At 32.6% G+C, this 19,400-nt stretch overlaps 1 protein-coding gene across 1 annotated transcript; it reads right to left on the reverse strand.

The window, feature by feature from the left end:
• Positions 1–1,525: 1,525 nt before the first annotated feature.
• Positions 1,526–5,365, reverse strand: LOC128201261 (craniofacial development protein 2-like). Its single transcript, XM_052897716.1, has 2 exons — positions 4,696–5,365; positions 1,526–1,548 (listed from the first exon to the last, which is right to left on the reverse strand). The coding sequence occupies exons 1-2, from the start codon at positions 5,363–5,365 to the stop codon at positions 1,526–1,528; spliced, it is 693 nt and encodes a 230-aa protein (XP_052753676.1).
• Between the last annotated feature and the right edge of the window lie 14,035 nt (positions 5,366–19,400).

Consider the following 19,400-nt stretch of genomic DNA (forward strand, 5'->3'; position numbering starts at 1 on the left):
ATTGCAATAATACCTGAATATTATATATGGACATAAAAATAAAAAAGTAAGTATGAAACAATAATCAATATATGTAAATCAAATCTAAAGTTCGAGGGCACAAGGTCCTATTCAGGTTAAACTATTTCAGTGACTGTCATCTCTTAAATGATATACTTATTTAAGCCGGATCAATGTACATATCTTTTGAAAGATAGAACGTATATTATTTCGTGACATATATATACCTAATTGAGACATTAAATATTTAAGAAATATCTACTTACCTCTAATATCCGCTATATTGAAAAAATGAGTAAGTCTTTTATCGTAGGTACTTTGCCAATGCTGTGTTGGTACAATTATTACATTCAAAAATAAATATAATAAAGGTATGTTCTAAGTAATATCATATAAATATAATAATTTAGAATAGAATAAGCATTGGATTTTATTGCTAATACCAGTACTAATCTTTTAATCTAGCGACCCGCGCCAATTTCACTCGAGTATAATTTAAACCCTAATGGTTATTAGGTATAAATACGTTTTTGATATAAACAACTGCAAAAGTCTAGAAAATACTTCTGAATACCTCATTTGAGATGTTGTACTACTTGACTATGGCTATATATAATAATAGATTTAAAAGAATCTATTCGTGCGTTTCTCTTATCTCACCGTCTTATTATATTAATATATGCATGGTTATTAGTAAAAGATATACGATAAATGGTAAGAAACAATATGCAAATATAAGTAATTCAAGTCCACCAAACTTCATGTTAATATAGTGAACATGTGCCGCAGAAGTCTACTCATAAGGCTCCAGTCCGTATTTGACTCGACGACGCATGATTAAAACCGATTGATTCAAATGATAAAAAGGCGATACGAAATCACGACCTTGGTCTATAATAAGGTGGGTAACACACACACACACACACACATGAATGAACGTTTTATTAACCGACAGTAAAAGGATGAGCTCCATATGGACAGCAAATGAGTACATTTGCAAGAAAGTGGTGCTGTTGAATCACACGTCCTGTATGGAAATGGACGATCAGATAGAGACACTTGACTTGGATGTCCACTTAGTACTAATAGATATACTTCTTTAGGTTTGTTGCATCATATTACTTGGGATTGATTGAAAAAGAAATTTATGTAATACCTTTCTAAACTGTAACTATTATAGATTTTTTGCTGCAGAGATTTCGGAAATAAGCAGAAATGGGGGAATGGCTTTTAAATATAAAAATAATACGTAGCATAAATATAAATAAAAATCAGTTTTAAAATGTACAAATAAAGTCCTTTCATGTCGTTTCATTTCATTCCATTATAATATCCTACTTAAACTAGTAGGACAATTCTGAAATTTTGAGTAATCATTTCGAAACCCTAGAAATAAAAATGAAAATAAATTTCAATTACTTCTATTGCAATATGTATGGCCAATAATTCGAAAAGGTAGTTGCTAATATGTAATTCTGTGACAGACTGATGGACGGACGGACAAAGGCGCACAATAAGAGTTCGTTTATACCTTTTTAGTAGAGAACCCTAAAAATTGAATGCAGTTTATGAGTGAGGCGCTTGAATATTTTTGCAATCAAACATCTAACTGTTGATCGATAATTCGAAGTACTTTTTAATTTTCCGAGTGCCAAAAAAATATGAGTATACTCGTATATACATTTAAATATATATATTAAGGATAAAATATAACCCTAAACCACTTGTATTATGGTATTTATTGGTAAGTATGCAGGGAATGTTTTGCATTACCATTGTACTACTAAAATAAAATAACACGTACTCGTAGGTAAGTAGGTCAATGCACTAATAAATGTTTCCCGCATTCCCGTGTCGTATGATATGAAATGCAATACAATGCGCGCGCAGAAAGGCTAAAATGGTTACTTCCAATGTTTCGTAATATACATATGTAGTCGCAAAGTGACTCGTCCTATTAATCTATAATTGTCAGCTTTTAATAAAAATCGGTATAACAGAACTTAGAAACATCATAATATAAATTATTACATTAAATTGTATCTAGTACTTAAATACACTAACTAGGGTTAGATAAGCATATAATATATTAATTACTAGCTGTATCCCGCGGCTCCGCTCACGAAAATCAGTACATAAAATATCTTTGTGCATTTTTGTTATAACATTATCTATATGCTTTTGTATTATATATTATAAATGAATGTACAAAAGCGCATAAATAAAGTATCTTATGTAACCTACCTGTGTATCAAATTTTATTTAATTCCGTTTAGCAGTTTTTTTGTGAAAGAGCAACAAACGGCTATCCATTCATCCATCCATCATCAAAAACTACAACATATACTTCATTATTACAACATACATACATACATATCTGTCACGCCTGTCTCCCATTAGGGTAGGCAGAAACAATGGAACGCCAAATGCTTCGATTCAAACAAACCTCTTTCGCTTCTTCCACATTCATCAATCTTGTCATACACGCTCGTCGGTTACGGGTACTTTTAATTTGGCCCTTCTTCAGCACGTCGCCTATTTGGTCGACATACGTCCGTCTAGGGCGGCCCCTACCGACATCTCCATTCATTCTTGCTCGATAAATCTCTTTCGTAATTCTTCTTTCATCCATCCTCTCCAAATGACCAAACCAACGCAACATTCCTTTTTCAATTTTTGTCACTACATCGTCTTTCAGTCCACACTTCTCTCTAACCACACTGTTTCTTACTCTATCTTTTAAAGTAATACCACACATACTTCTCAAAGCTCTCATCTGTACAGCATTTATCTTACTTTCATGCTTCTTCTGCCATACCCACGATTCGCTTCCATACATGAGTGTTGGTGTCAGTACTCCTTGAATTATAGCAAGGCGAGCTTTGCTCGATACATTTTTACTTGACATAATCGAGAGCAGTGCACCGTTAACACTGTTTCCCGCTTTTACTCTCCTCTCAATATCTCTGTCACACTTCCCATCCCTCGTAAACAAAGAACCTAAATATAGAAACTCACTCACTTGCTCTACTTTTTCATCTCCTATCATAATCTGGCATGCCGTTAAACTTTCATTCCTCTCAAAAACCATTACCTTCGTCTTCTTCGCATTTATTTTCATACCTTTTCTTGCATACGCTTCATTCATTATAGTCACCATTTGTTGTAATTCATACTCCGACGATGCAAAAAGTACTTGGTCGTCGGCGTATAAAAGAGTCTTAAACAGAGACTCATTCATCCTGAATCCACAATTAGATCCTTTCAAATCGGTCAAGCAACTGTCCATAAATAGGTTGAACAGCCAAGGAGACGCTACACAGCCCTGTCTAACACCGCGTTCAATGCCAAACCAGTCTGTATAGACTCCATTTATTCTGACACAGGCATTTGAATCCTTATATAAAGATTTGAATGCCCGTATCAAATGGCTGCTCACCCCATACATTGCCAGTGTTGACCACAGTTCATTCCTCTCCACTCTATCATAAGCCTTTTCAAGGTCAATGAAGGCGCAGAAAACCTTCTGATGTTGAGCTAAGGTTTTCTCTGTTATGCACCTTAAGGAAAAGACTTGATCCGTACATCCCATGCCCTTTCGAAACCCTGCTTGCACATCCCAAATTTTACTTTCCGTCTCATTCATCACTCTTTTAATCAAAATCCTAGCATACAATTTGCCTACAACACTAAGAAGGCTTATTCCGCGGAAATTTTTGCACTCCTGCTGTGACCCGCTGCCTTTATATAGTGGCACAATAACAGCTTTGCTCCAGTCACCTGGAACACAACCGGACCGCCAACATTTATTGAACAGCAGACACAGCAGGTCTACAATGATTTCTCCACCTTCTTTAAGCATTTCGGCAGATATTCTATCGAATCCCGCTGCTTTACCAAATTTCATAATCTTCATTGCATTCATTACTTCATCCATACTTATATCACTTTCACTGTCAACTTCTTCGTCCATTATTTCATTTTCAACATTCTTTCTTTCACTTCCACGTTCAAATAAACTTTCAAAATATCTCTTCCAATGATCTAAGACTTCCTTTTGTTCCGTGATAACATTACCATCCATATCCCTTATCACGCCCATTTTCGGATCTCTCTTTTTACCTCTAGCTGTTCGAACTAAATGCCAGAAAAGCTTTTGATTAGCTCGAAAATTTCTAGAGAATTTCCTTTCATACTCATCCTTACATTCCTCTTTCTTTTTGCTTACTAATTCTTTAACTTTCTTTTTCATTACATCATACTTCTCTTTTGCAATTTTTTCAATGTCACTTACATTACCTTGCATTCTCTTATTAGCTCTGGTAGCTAACAAATCCATCCATGCCTTTTTCTTTAGAGCCACCATTTCTTTCACTTCGCCATCCCACCATACATTCATTCTCATCTTAACATCCTTCCTCTTACTTACACCACAAACTTGAGTAGCTATATCAAAGATTCCGCATTTAAATTCCTTCCAAAATTCTTCTATCTCATAGTTATCTTTCTTCAGTAGCTCTCTAAATCTTTCATTCAATCTTTCTTGATACTGATTTCGAACCTGTTCTTCTGTCAGTCTCTCTACTCTTACTCTTTCTATTTCTGACATACGAACACGTGGACGATGTCGCCATTTATTGAATAAGCCACCTATTCTCGATATCACCAAAAAGTGATCGGTTCCGACATTCGTACCACGATAGACTCTTGTATCCTTCACTTTCGCTCTCAATCGTTCATCCACAATTACAAAATCAATCATACTTCTCTCAGTTTGCCTTTGCCATGTATACATATGAATCAGTTTGTGACTAAACAAAGTATTAGTCACCACCAGATTTCTCTCCAGGCATACTTCTAATAAACTTTCACCATTTTCATTCACTCTTTTATCTCCAAACATTCCTAAATTCCTTTCATATCCATCGCGACGGATTCCCACCCAGCCATTAAAATCACCTATCAAAATAATTCTTTCATTCTCCTTACATTTAGTCATAATCTCTCTTACACTATCCCAGAAATCCTCTCTGACCTTTGGTGGCTTGGACATATCCGGGGCATAAGCGCAAAGGAGAAAAATACGGGTCAAACCAACTTTCAGTCGTATCCAGAGGAGTCTAGGACTTACAAATTCAAATTCTTTAACAGATGCATTCATTCTCTCTGACAAAATAACTCCCACTCCTTGGCTGCTTCTTTCAGAGTCATTAACTCCAGACCAGTACCCAGTATATCGGTCATAAGTAGTAATAGAGCAGCCTTTCTTTTTTGTTTCACTTACTCCTAATACATCAATTCTTCTTTCACTCATCATCTCACATACTTCGTCTATTTTACTATCCATACCTCCACAAACATTCATCGTTGCAATTTGGCATTCCTTTGCCCTCTTTTTGCCATTTGGGGAAACAGGGGAGACATGACGTGACCCGTGGCATAACGCATCGCCGTCGATGAGAAATTTGTCCCCCCAGATACGATGGGACTGCCTGAGTTGCACTCAGGGACGGATTCTCCGGCAGTGCCGGTACCCTCCTGGGGTAGTTGCGTTTTAATTTCTCTTATCATTTTGAAAAAGAACTGCTCTTCTTAACATCGGATAGGGAAAGGAAATAGGTTACATTGGGAAAGGAATAGGTTATAAGGAAAGGAGGTGATAAGTGGAAAGGAACTATAGGAAAAATGGGGGATACTACAGCTACGGAGAGGACATAGGTTTTGTAACTGTAGTAGCTATGGAGGCCGGGGTTGCGTACCCGTATGCCCTTACTCCACAATCGGACAGATTAATAGAGAGGACATCCCATGACCATTATTACAACTTCTATATTTAACGTTAATATAAAGGAGAAAATTACATTAGAAATATTAAAACAATAGAACGAACTAAGCCCAACACTAACTGTAGAAACACAAAACTTAAAATGAGAATAGTTCTGGCGTATACTCGTATACAATGTACGGGTATTTTAAATGGGTTCGACCCTTACTACAAAACTATATATGAATTCTGAAAAACATAAACAACAATAGGATATAGGTAAATGTATCAATTTATTGTCCGATGAAAGTAAATATTAATTTAACAGTAGTGTTAAAACAGTATTTTAGTAGTTGCTAGGAAAATTATAAATTGTTGTATATTTAATACTGATTTTTTTATATATTTAATATACATATATCTAACAAACATACTATAGATAGATAGATACTTTTATTGTTACCTCCAAAAGATTATATACGATAAAGTTTATATATATAAACATATATGCATACGTAATATATGCTTGGCCTATTATAGTATTGTATTATATATAATTTGGTCTCACATTTTTTATGCCGAAAGAATGACAATATTTGCCAACATTTAATTAAAATGTCTTAAATGGAATTTCACTTCTCACTGTTAAAAGATTATTTACCTTATTTGCGACATGGAAATTAATGTTACCTTTGTACCTTTTTAATATTATGATAATCTTTATAATTTAAAGAATGATGATGAAGAAAGATGAATGAAAATTAACTCACTAAAAATGGTAGTAAGAGCTGACAAGAGTTTGAATATATCACTACTTTATACTATTTTTTTTTATCGATAAAAATGGTATGGTAACCCCGCCTGCGCTAACGGGATACGCTGGCGGAGCAACATTAAAGGGTGATAGATGAGAATAAAAACAGGCCAGTTAGCCCATCATGATGAATTTATCAGGAATTGACCATGATAGTTTCCAGGGAGAACCCCGAGGAGGTCGACCAAGTTGGGAATATTGCTAGCAATAGGATTCTCAGTCTCCATTACTAACAATCCCTTTCTCCCCACTTTATACAATTCAGGTTCCTTTAACCTTTCGAAGTTTCATATTCTTCTCTCGATCTATAAACTAATATTAGATTGTAATTAAAATATACCGGCACGTTTGTGGTTTATGATAATCAATTGATTCCTTATGAAGATGATTGATAATCGATTGTTCTCTCAAACTAATAAGAAACTTCAACTACTTGTTCATTCATTCTCATATTCAGTGTTTGAAATTAATTTATTCGCAAAAATTAATTCAATTTTTACATATCATGACTTTTAAAAGAGTAATATTTAATAACATTCAGTGCATAAAGATAGATAAGTGATATTTTGAATAGTTATTGTTAAGCAATATCTAAATACGTCCAACCAATAACTTTATTATTTAATACATTAATCTAAATTCGTTACATATTTTTATTGTTTTAGTCTTGGTTCATATTTTTTTAACAATAATAAAACACAGAGCGCTTACATTTAATATTTGGTAAAATAAATACACCACAAACACATAAAACAACAATTTTAGTGTTGTTAAATGTTAACACGATTGTTAGTGGAACGATAGTCTATACTTAGACTTAATTATTTATATTTCGCAAAGGTAACATTTTGTGGAGTCAGTAGTAGCATGCGAAGCGTAGCGCTTTGCAGTCGAGACGCCAAAACGACACCAAAGCACGCCAAAGCGAGCCCCGCTTTATGTTCCGTGCGCGACTAGAACGTACAGCTATGGTTGACAAATGCAATTTGGAAAAATTATATGTCATGTCATTTAGAAAATAATTTCAATATTATAGCATATGAGGAGTACAAAGGGCATAGTATAACAGTAATATATATTATATATATAAATTATATAGAGAGCGATTACCACTTTTCATTAGACGGACCAACCACTTGTTTTACATTCCCATTTAAAAAAATTTTTTTAGCAACGAATATGTTACAGTATTACTATAGTTGTACATATGAAACATTTTAATGCCGAACAAAAAACTTACACACTTAAAAAATACCAGGTAACTGTGACTAAAACGCAGATGCAAAATAAATAAAAATATATATGTATGAAATTGTTGTTTTTCACATTATTTTCATTTGAAACCACCGGAAATACCCTATACATTAAATGACTTTTTGGTCATGAGTCAGTAGACAAATATGAATTTAACCTTGATACATTTTGTACGAATAAGGTAAGGGATCTTAACAGGTAACAAAGTATACTATATAAAGGGTCTGTTTTTAAGTCGTTTTGTTTGTTAGACGATATCTTTCCGAATTCCGCACCGATTATAATAATTCTTTTGCAATCAATAACTATTATAATTTACTCATATGTCAACTAAATAGCATAAAATAAATTAATATTTATTTATTTATTTTTTGGAAAACGTACAGCTGAATTACAGTCAATACATAATCAAATTTATATCTATGTTAAGCCATGAATCGTTTTCACATTTGCGTAATGACAATGATCGGTTTTTATATATGCAAAATACATACATACACACACATACACATACATACATACATATATATATATATATATATATATATATATATATATATATATATATATATATATATATACACATATATACATATACACACATACATACACATACACATACACACGCATACATACACACATCTATAAATTATTTTTATAGTTATATTATATTATTAACATATATTAGATCATAAAACATGTCTAATATAGGCTTCGATATCTATAGGTCCTGTGGACACTGATGGCTGGATTTTCTTTTAATTAAGATCTTTTAATACGTCGTCATTCATCAATAACAATATAATTACTGACAGCCCTATTACTGAGACATTCAGCTACCATATATCCGTTATATTATTAAGGAAACAGCAATGTTTAGTGCCAATGTACTTGTAGGAAATAACGCTTCGTAAACTGTCTGCGTTGAACTTATGACGCTACTGGGGGGTAAATTATGGCGTATAATTTTCGCAAAGCAAATGAAAGGAGTAAAGGCGATTTATGAAGGCACGGCCCAAGTTTTCAATACATCTAATATTGGCCTTACAACCGTATGATGTAATGTAAATAATTTACAGATTCTTAGACTAAGATAAGGACAGGAAATACTGAGACAGGAACTCTTACGGGTGAAGCTGTTTATATTGGTGTTGCTGTATTAAATACTTAAACTAAGTGGATTATCACACTATCGACATTTTATGTATGAACGTACCATGGTCATAAGTAAACACATTTTTAATTCCTAAATTCAAGATGGAAAATGAAAAGTTTGACTATATAAAAATAAAAAAAAATCGTATATTAAAAATTCTTGTATGATTAAAGCAAATTTGTAAATAATAATGTGTTCTCACAAAAACTTGCCGCTTTAAATTTTTTCTAACACAATATCAGAGAATGTGATTGCTTAGTTTAATAACATTTCTATAACAATGTACATTAAATAAAATGTCAAGTGTTTTATAATAAGAAAATATTTGACTAAATTAAATAATGATATTGACTATGTATGCACTATTTAATTCAACGTATTTTGTAAATACACAAGATACCTATCAAAATTATAAATATCCTTCTAAGAGAGTATTCCATTAATGAAACTGAAATTATTTCCTAAAGAAACATGGATAAATATAAACAAAAAAAATAAGAACAAAGGAATCGAAAAATGACAAAAAGTCATTTAATCATTCTGAGATATTACGTAAGCACCGTGTACTGAAGGCAATTTTTTATCGCTTTTCAACTCATGTTTTTTTAAGAAAAAAACAAATTTCGTTTTACTGATAAAATGCTTCCGTAAAAAGCGCTATTAAAGTCGATTTCACCTTGTGTATATAACTGATAGATTAGCATTTGTATATATATATGTATATATAATATTGTAAGCTCTATAATTTATGCAAGACTATAAATTATGAATTGAAGCACCGAGCACAATACAGAAGAAAACTAACCCTAACGCAAAATTGCACCGGAGCCTCATGAATGCTAACCCTTAGTAGGTAATAAATATTTAAGTACAGTGTATGTAGTGCACGGAAATCTACATAATGTACCCAGTCACTGTAAATTAGAAGGAACTCTGTTATTCTCCGCTCCTTGCTCGCACCGTTAGATACACAAACCAGTACTTAGCTAGACTTACATTCATTTATGAATTCAAATGACAGTACCTACATAAATTAGCACATGCAATTCGATAAAAATAAAAAATAATAGAAAAATAATCATAACATGTACATTTTGTGCGAAAAGCAAGTCTACAAGTAAATTTCGCTACGCAATAAACAGTTTTTATGCTGCGCAAAGAAAAACAACAGATTTAATCATTACAAAATGAATATAGGACCAACACTTAAATGACAGATTATATACTTTACTAGTACCTGAATTCAGAAACGTCTCCTTGATATGTTAATTTAAAAGTAACCGTCCAACAAAGAAAGCGCGCGGCGCGCTATCATAAAATACTTTAATCTTGTCGATCATTTATTTGCACTAGGGTTTATACAAGTATCATAATGCGTGGTATTCTCAATAAACGCCCACAACCCACAACATTATTAAGAGCACTTAAAGACAATTAGAAATCAGAAACCTCCGGCGGTTTCTAACATGAAATCGCAATTTCACACTACACCTCAACTCACTTGAGATGTGAGTGGGCTGATGTAGATACGTTTCCTATCATAGCATATGTACCATATGTACACGCCCACGTGTGGGATGTGCATGTACCATCGCCTGATGTATCTATATGGAACTATTGTTTCATTTCTTTAGCACCGTCCGTAAAGTCATCATACCCACGTTTGAAGTGAAACTAATTTATCTCATAAATAGAACAATGATTTATTTAATAGCTAATAAATTTAAATTTATAAATGTCAGAAGTTAGTTTCGATTGATTTAGATCTTTTTAATTAAGCATACAACGACATTTGTAACTAAACATACAATCTGCCTGATAGTAGGTTACCGCAGCCTAATATGGGCACCGGCTAGTTTGTAGATATCACGTGAGTATTGCAGACTTTTGGAGTATCTTTTATTATTGCTAGGGAAACCCTCAGAAACGTAACGATTTGGGTTCCAAATTGTGAAGATGATAACCCTGATTCTAAAAGATGACCCTAATAATGGCGAGCAGTGCGATGACAGAATGTGCCGATAGACAATTGAACATTATGTCAAACAGTTCTTCAGAATACAGTCTAATATGTTTTTTTATTTAATAAATACCGGGTACATATCGTTAATTAATATAAAAGTGTTTTGTGAAGACATGTGCATAAAAATATAAGTTATTAGGTGACTCTCCGTGTTACTAAATATATATAAAAATGTTAATAAATGTAATATTATTTTAATTTGCATGTACATGTAATAGAGTACATATCTCCTTACCTTCTCGTCGCAGGGAGACAGTTTTTTTTATACAACTTTGAATGGCAAACAATCTGACGGCCTACCTGATGGAAAGTGGTAACCGTCGCCTACTAACTAAACATGAGCAGTACCATGGACCTAACAGAGTATACTGTTTCGCCCATGATATCCCCCATGCGTTGCCATTCCTGAGAACTCAGGTGTTATTCCTCTGTACCCTGTAAATTCACGACAACCCTTCAAACCGAAACACAACCATGTAAACACAACTGATTTACGGTTGAAACACGAATGGGACAGAGGTACCCAAGCAAACGACTTTTGTACAAAGTCTCCCTCTGGTTCTCTTCTTCTCAGTTCTCTTCGGTACAGTTCTCTTCAAAGTCTAAAAACAGATTCTATGCCTACTGTATGGAATCGTCAATATTACTTATAGCTCCTCATTAAGCTGAGCCTCTTATCTAAATTGATATCTGATAACATTTATACTCTGATCTCCTTCTTTATGAGTCGATGACAAGTCAATAAATTATTTTTAGTAACCATTACAATTAAATATCTAATATTATGGTAATTACGATTACCATTATTTTTTTATTATCGACGTTATAATAAGAATACACGTGTATTCGTCGGCATTAGTAAATAGGTACTTATAACAATATTCTTTGCGTGATAAAATTAAGAATTAAGATATCCACAGAAGAACAAAAGGGACCGATATAGCCCAATGGATAAGCAAGTTGAAGAGACAATGGGCTGAGCATATATCTCGAAGAATCGATTACCAATGGAGAAGAAAGGTTCTTGAGTGGCGACCTCGTACGGTTAAACGCAGTGTAGAACGACCCTCCACTAGACGGGGTGACGACCTCAAGTGTAGATGTAGTGCAGGGAATTAATAGATGGAGATGACTCAGGATCATTCCTTATGGCAATCTATGGAAGAGGCCTATGCTCAGCAGTAGACAGACAGTGACTAATATGATCGTAATAAAATTCTTAATTATGCTGTTACCTTTATTTTTAAATCCAAAGCAATAACATAAACTAATAAATTGAGTTCCAGTTAAAAATAACATAGGTGATTTATATGAAACGCACAAGTTGAAATCAATCAATCACCCGTTTTGTAGGTATCGGTCGAATCTACCACAGCAGTTAGAAGCCTCCCATTTCGAAACAGTGGCATATGCGTCGTAAATTTCAAATAAATCATTAACTTGTATCGACATAGCGGCAAATGTTTTTTTTTTTTTCTATCAACGTCTGTATATACGATAGCGAACTGTATTTAAATTATAATTATTATCGATGTTGAGCGCGTGCCTGCTTGTTATAAAAAAATATAATATCTTTATATTTCATCTCAAAATCTGTGCTAATGGAATCCGAAGCTGGATCCGGGCGGTGATCGTAATAATTTCATTATTTATGCATAGAACCATTTCTTGACCGCCACAGACAAGCCACTTCTACATCTTTCTCGAAAGTGCAGAATGCTTTCTATGGAATATTTATGCTTTTAAACTTTCAATTAAAAAACTAACTTATGTTCCTATTTTATTATCTTCCTAAAAAGATTTTGTTGATTGTTGTTATAGCTAAACATAATATTTATAATTGTTTTATATCCAAAATATCATCGGAAAAATACGCTTTATATATGGCATATTGAAATACCTATCAAATCCGAAAGCTTCGAACTTGACTACCTCGTTTTTCACATTTAGATATCAACATTATCATATCAGATTTTAACTGTCCACTGTCGCTATTTCTAGCAATTAAAAAAAATGGAACAAAATGGTCATATATATATATATATATATATATATATATATATATATATATATATATATATATATATATATATATTAAAATAATGAACGATTTTATCTAAACTTAGTCAAACCAGTAATGTGGTGTCCATATCAATTTATATTCTTACGAAACTTTCAATAAGTTGACATATCCTTCTTAACTAGCACCAAAAACAAGTATGTTCAATCGTGATACAAAAAGTTTGTAGCTTTAATAACAGCAAAATCTGGTTATAATATATATAACTGTCAAGGTGTCAGTGTAAAACCAAAAATTGAGAACATATCAAATCATTTTTTATTATACCTAACAAGCTAATGTCAAATGGTCAATTCTAATTTCAGAATTTAATACCATCAAAAATAAGATCATTGGCACAAAGAATGCATTTTTAACAAAAACAAAATATCGATCGGTTGGAAAAATAATAAATAAAGCCTTTTTCGATTCCACTAGCACCGGTGGCGTCACCCCGGATTCCTCCGTGGAGGATCAAAAAACGAACAAGCCGGCACTCTGGCACAAAGTTTCGAGACTCGTGATTCGGTTGCACCATCGAAATATAAAACTAAATTACAATACTATATGTGAATATAGGTTTTATATCGATGTCCAGATTCCGCGACAGATAACGTCTTTTGGACGCGAACACCGAAACTGGTTTGCGAACCAAAAAGTGGTCACCGGCCGTCATTATCCCATTCATTCAACCCGGCTTGAAATGTTTTTGAATCTGTAAGACATTGATTTACTTTTTGACTTGAAATGAGACATTAAAAAACAAATAATAAGTCGATTTTTATGTAAGTTCACGGCCACAATGGCGTGCCGGCGCCAACTTGAGAGCCGCGTGTGTGGCTAATTAATTTACTTAATGGAAGGTTTTACTTAGCAGCTGCCGAACCTTATTGCCTGAAATTGTTTATCATGGCCCACCTTTTTCTTAAGAACATTAAATTAAATATTAAATTCTCTTAACGCATTCAGTTTCCTTTATACTGTAGAGTCTGTATGAAATATATGCCTATTTCTTCCGTGAATAAATAATACAAACGTTGTTGCTTTTCATTTTGAAGGCTTATTATTCTAAAGAATGTACTCACATATGGGTATATACAATACCCCTTGTAATTTGGGACATGTGAGGTATTTATAAGATAGAAAAGCCACTGGATTTCTTATCGCTGAAACTGAAATACAGAACAACGCATGCGTTATTGCTTCACTGCAAAAATAGGTTAGACGGGGGTACCTAAATTGCTACACAAGCAAGTCACGCGAGACTAGCTTGTAGTAAAGTATTTAATAAAATTTTATTACAATTATGTACATAGTTTGTTACTATTTATTATTAGGTCTCCTGCAAGCTTATAATTTAAATTTTAAAGTTAAAGCAATAATAACTCATTTATTCTCAGATAGAAGTGTGAGGCAGAGATAAAGTCATATACAGAAACAACACAGGTACTTCTTCGTATAGCACAAAGTAAAGAATTCTAAGAGTATTTGCCAAACAGTTTCAACATAGTTTAAAATTTTAATAAGTAATAGAATAAGCGTATTATGCAAATAATTGAAATGTAACTAAAGCGTGTCTATGCACACATTACGAAAAAGTATCGAATGAATTTTTAACCGACGAAATACAGAGGAGATTTTTAATTTTTAAATGTACAAGTTTACATTTTATTATTATTTCTTATATATTATATATAACGTTTCACATAGTAGTCCGGTTTGGATAAATCTTTTTTTATTTAATATACTTCGAAGTTGGTTCTATTTTACTAAGATGCAACACATATTAAAAAAATTTCAACCCTTTAGGTAGAAAATATGGCATATGACATAATTCAGTGTATTTTCATCTGCGAACTAAAAATTCTATTAAAATTGGGTATATATGTATATGTATTTCAAATTACAACATACCGGAGATCTGAAGTTGATCTGATGACGAAGACAAAAGACAGTTGTGGGTACTCCTCAACCGTTTTAGCAGCTATCTCAGGGTTTGTAAAGAACTCTTAACTCTGCGTTTCTGCCAAAGCTCAAACTTAAGTGATGAACATGCTGCTCTTTGCTGTCTTGTGACCTTTGATATAACCTTTTAGCTATGAAGCTTTTCATTCTCGAAATTCTTTCCTCACGCTGAGCTAAACTGTGTGAACGTGTTTATTTGTTTCTCTTTTTATTTACTTCCAAACTTTTATTTTTCTCCACTACGGATTCAGCTATATATCGCTTTCTCATTCGAGTGTTTTTTTGTAGATCTACCCATTTTGATATAAAAAGATTGTTTTTTACATATATATTTTTATATTATTTATATATAATATAAAAATATATATGTAAACAACAATAAAAAATATTATTATTATTTCAGCCGTTAACTGTCCACTGCTGAACATAAGCCTTCCCCATAAAGGGAGTATTGCCAGTAGTTGTCACGCTCGGCGGGCGGGTTGGCAACCGCAGTTAGGTTTTTACAGATGTTTTAAGAGAGACCCTGCTACCCATTCCTCCACCATAAGTTCCCTAGTCGCCTCTAACGACACCCACGGGAAAGTAAGGGGTGGTCCATTCTAAGCCAGGTGAGTTTAAAATATATATATAATAAACAATAATGAATAGTAAATATATTTGTTAATAAAAGAGGTAGGTAAGTTGGGAACTTGAAAATGGGTAATTACTTAGGTATACTAATACCTGAGCCATATAAACAAACAAACTTAAATTATTACGTAATAAACGCTGATTCAGAATTGTTTATTTAAATATAAACTTAGACTTTATATTAGACTTTTTTTGTTCGACTGTATATTTTTTCTTAAAGTTTCGTTTTATTTTTCGCTTTTAATCCCTTTTTTGGTCGTTTTAATTTTTTATTTAAAAGTCAATTCTTTTATGAAATATAATATTACGAGAATAGAATTGCTGAGATAAATATTTTTTATTCCCAAAAGAAAACCTTGTCTAGCGATGACGTCACAGGATTATAAATGGCCAGCAATTTCGGAATATATTTTTAAATATGCATTATTTAGAATAGATATGACCCATTTTGATGTGGCCTACTACTCAAATCGATTAGAGTTTAGGGACCTCGAAATTCAAAGAGAACATTTGGCACATTCCTGGGCACATTTCATCGGAAACAGGAGCATTGGGACTTCGATCACTTATTTCCGGACATAATTCGGAGGCGCGTGTTTCGGTGGCGACTGAAAGCCCATTTCCGTCCCTTTAGTGGCACCCTTTCAACGCCGGGACATCGTAAGTACGTATAATATGTTATGGGTACATGTGACAGTTGATAAATTTCTAGTCGACTTAGATTTGTTCGCCGTGAATTATTTAGCGAGAGCAAACAATATATTAGTTTATGCAAACTAATTCTTATTTCCCTCCACATAAGGTATAACTATAAAATACAATTGTTTTGGTACATACGATCAAATTAATAAAATAGATATACTTACGACTCAATCCCCGAAAGTACCAACATGAAAGTAAACACTAGTTAGTCCTAGTTAAACATGTAATAACTAGAATCAATTCACAATTGGTGACGATATCACATAACATATGCACAGAAAAATATATTAAAAAAAAAACAGTCAAAATCTCTTTTCTCATATAAATTTTATAAGATTATTTTATTAATTAATTTTATAAGATTTTAGAAGATCTTATTCTGAAATTCGTTCAATAAATAATTGCTCCATTCGGTAAAAACGCTGACATTTATAGATTAAAATCTAATCAATTTATCTTAAATTGTCCATGTTATTCTTCATTCTAGATTTTTAGCAGTAAGTATAATTAAAGGTGACAGCTCTAAATCAATTATGCAAATAACAGAACAGAAATGTTTTGATCAGGTTTTGCAAATTACTTTGTATTCAACATATGTTAAATTAAGCAATATTTATATATCACAGCAATATTATCCTTTTTCCTGTGTAAGAAAATTTGGAATTTCTGTACCAGAGGGAGACTTTGTACAAAAGTCGATTGCTTGGGTACCTCTGTCCCATTCGTGTTTCAACCGTGAAGCAGTTATGTTTGCATTACTGTGTTTCGGTTTGAAGGGTGGGATATGGCGTGAATTTACTGGATACAGAGGAATAACACCTGAGTCCTCAGGAATGGTAACGCATGGGGGGTTTCATGGGCGAAACAGTATACTCTGTTATGTCCATGGTACTGCTCATGTCTATAGGTGACGGTTACCACTTGCCATCAGGTGGGCCGTCAGCTTGTTTGCCGTTCTAAGTTGTATAAAAAAAAAAAAAAACAAATATCAATTTAGTTGCTAATTATCAATAGAACATTCAAAAATGTTTTTTCAACAAAATATTCTATATTCCATACAATCAACGTATCTCAATTGATTAGTTGCTTAAATAATAGAACAAACTGACTTTCACATTTGTAGCATTAGATAGTATTTTACATATTATATTATATTATTACACTGCGTTAGGTTGACTGGAAGAAATCTCTTTTAGAGATAAGTTCGCCTTTGCTAACATTGTTATTAACTTATTGTTGTTACTGTATGTTTTAGTGCAATAAAGAATATATATATATATATATATATATATATATATATATTATTATATATCAAAGTAGTATATTATTTGTGGTATTAGTAAGGATTGGCAAGTCTATTTGCTCAAGTTCCTGTCTGCCTAATGGAAGTATCTACAGGCGGTATTGATTTTCGTATTATAAGAACTTTATACTGACAGCGACCAAATTATTCAAATTAAAGCGACACTCAAGTTTTAGAAAGTATTTTTAAGCTTCACCATGAATCTTCAGACTTATAAAGTTACCATTTTGTGTTGTACCCTAGTGATATAGCAATCGAATTTGTTACTTTTTAACCAACTTTAAAAAAGGTTTTATGTTAGACTGTATATTTTTTATATATGTTCACAAATTTCTCCATCAACTGTAGACCGATTTTAAAAATTCTTTAAAAAAAGAAAGAGACAGTTTTTATTATTTTTCGCTATTATTATACTTAGATACATATTTGACTTTGCAAGTGCACTGTAAAAATTCACCATGTATTAGGTAAAATGAAATAATGTGTATAGTATGGCATTAAAAGTAGCTACCTAGTAAGACTTAAAATTTTCTGTTTTTTTTTTATTAGGAACAAGAATTTGTTATTGCCAAATGTGAAAGTGCTCTAATTTGCACCTTCATCAACCTCATGAATAAAATATTCTAGCTTTATACGTTACAGCGTTTGTACTCCGAACTGCCCTTACTTATTTATAATTCACCATAGGCAAAAACAAATTATAAAGTAACTAAGCCTATTACCATATTACGAAGATAATTACCACCACTTCTTCTGCGGGTCCTTTTTCGCAATACAATTTTCAATATTATATATTTTTCATTTCCACATTATACGTTCTTATGTTTGAAACTTATAAAGCACTTAATAAATATTGTAAACAAAGGGAGGGTTATTTCTTTTATACTTTAAAAAGTTAAACATATATTAACATTTAATTCTCATTACAAATTTTAGTTAAATCTCAGATAGGCAATAATATACAAGATAAGGCATTCGAGTGTCCCTCGTAAAATAAGAAGAAAAATAAATGGAGTCTACAACCTAATCCTTGAATAATACTCATAATGGTAACCACTGAGGGGTCTAATGAAGGCGGGGTACCGCAGTATCATAGCTCCATCTAAAGAAAAAGAAATACCTGTAAGTTTATAGCAGAGTTTGGGATAACCCATTCATCCCCCTCAATTATTGGGTATGTATCCGTGAAAATGTCCATATAATAAAAAAATGGATCGATATTAAATTATTATATTTTAAACTAGCTCTGTCCAGCTGCGTCACCTCCGTAAATCAATAAATATTGATAGCAGTCGTCATGCACACTTATATAAGCATGAATGTCGACTACTATCGGCACCGCCGGTTCGCACCTGTACTTCTCAATTTGCATCTACTTATCAGTCTATTTCTCTGCTCAACTCTCTGATTGTTCAGCAGCCAGGTATTGATATTTTTAATGACATATTAGATACATTTTTGGAATGTTGTTTGAAGTTTTTAAATTGTTAGCATAAACCTATAACTCATTGCATGTTTTAGGAAACTGTAAAATAAATAAATAGATAAATAAAGTATCCTAAGTTAGGATATAACCACCTGCGTACCAAATTTCGTTCAACTCCATTCAATAATTTTTGCATGAAAAAGTAATAAACATTTGTCCAAGCATCCGTCATTTCGAACTTTCGCATTTACAATATTTTAGATTAAATAAAAAACCTTGTATATATTATTGTGCAACGTGA

Source organism: Galleria mellonella, unplaced genomic scaffold, assembly GCF_026898425.1.
Source record: "Galleria mellonella isolate WM207_F2 unplaced genomic scaffold, CSIRO_AGI_GalMel_v1 utg38, whole genome shotgun sequence".
Taxonomy (NCBI): domain Eukaryota; kingdom Metazoa; phylum Arthropoda; class Insecta; order Lepidoptera; family Pyralidae; genus Galleria; species Galleria mellonella.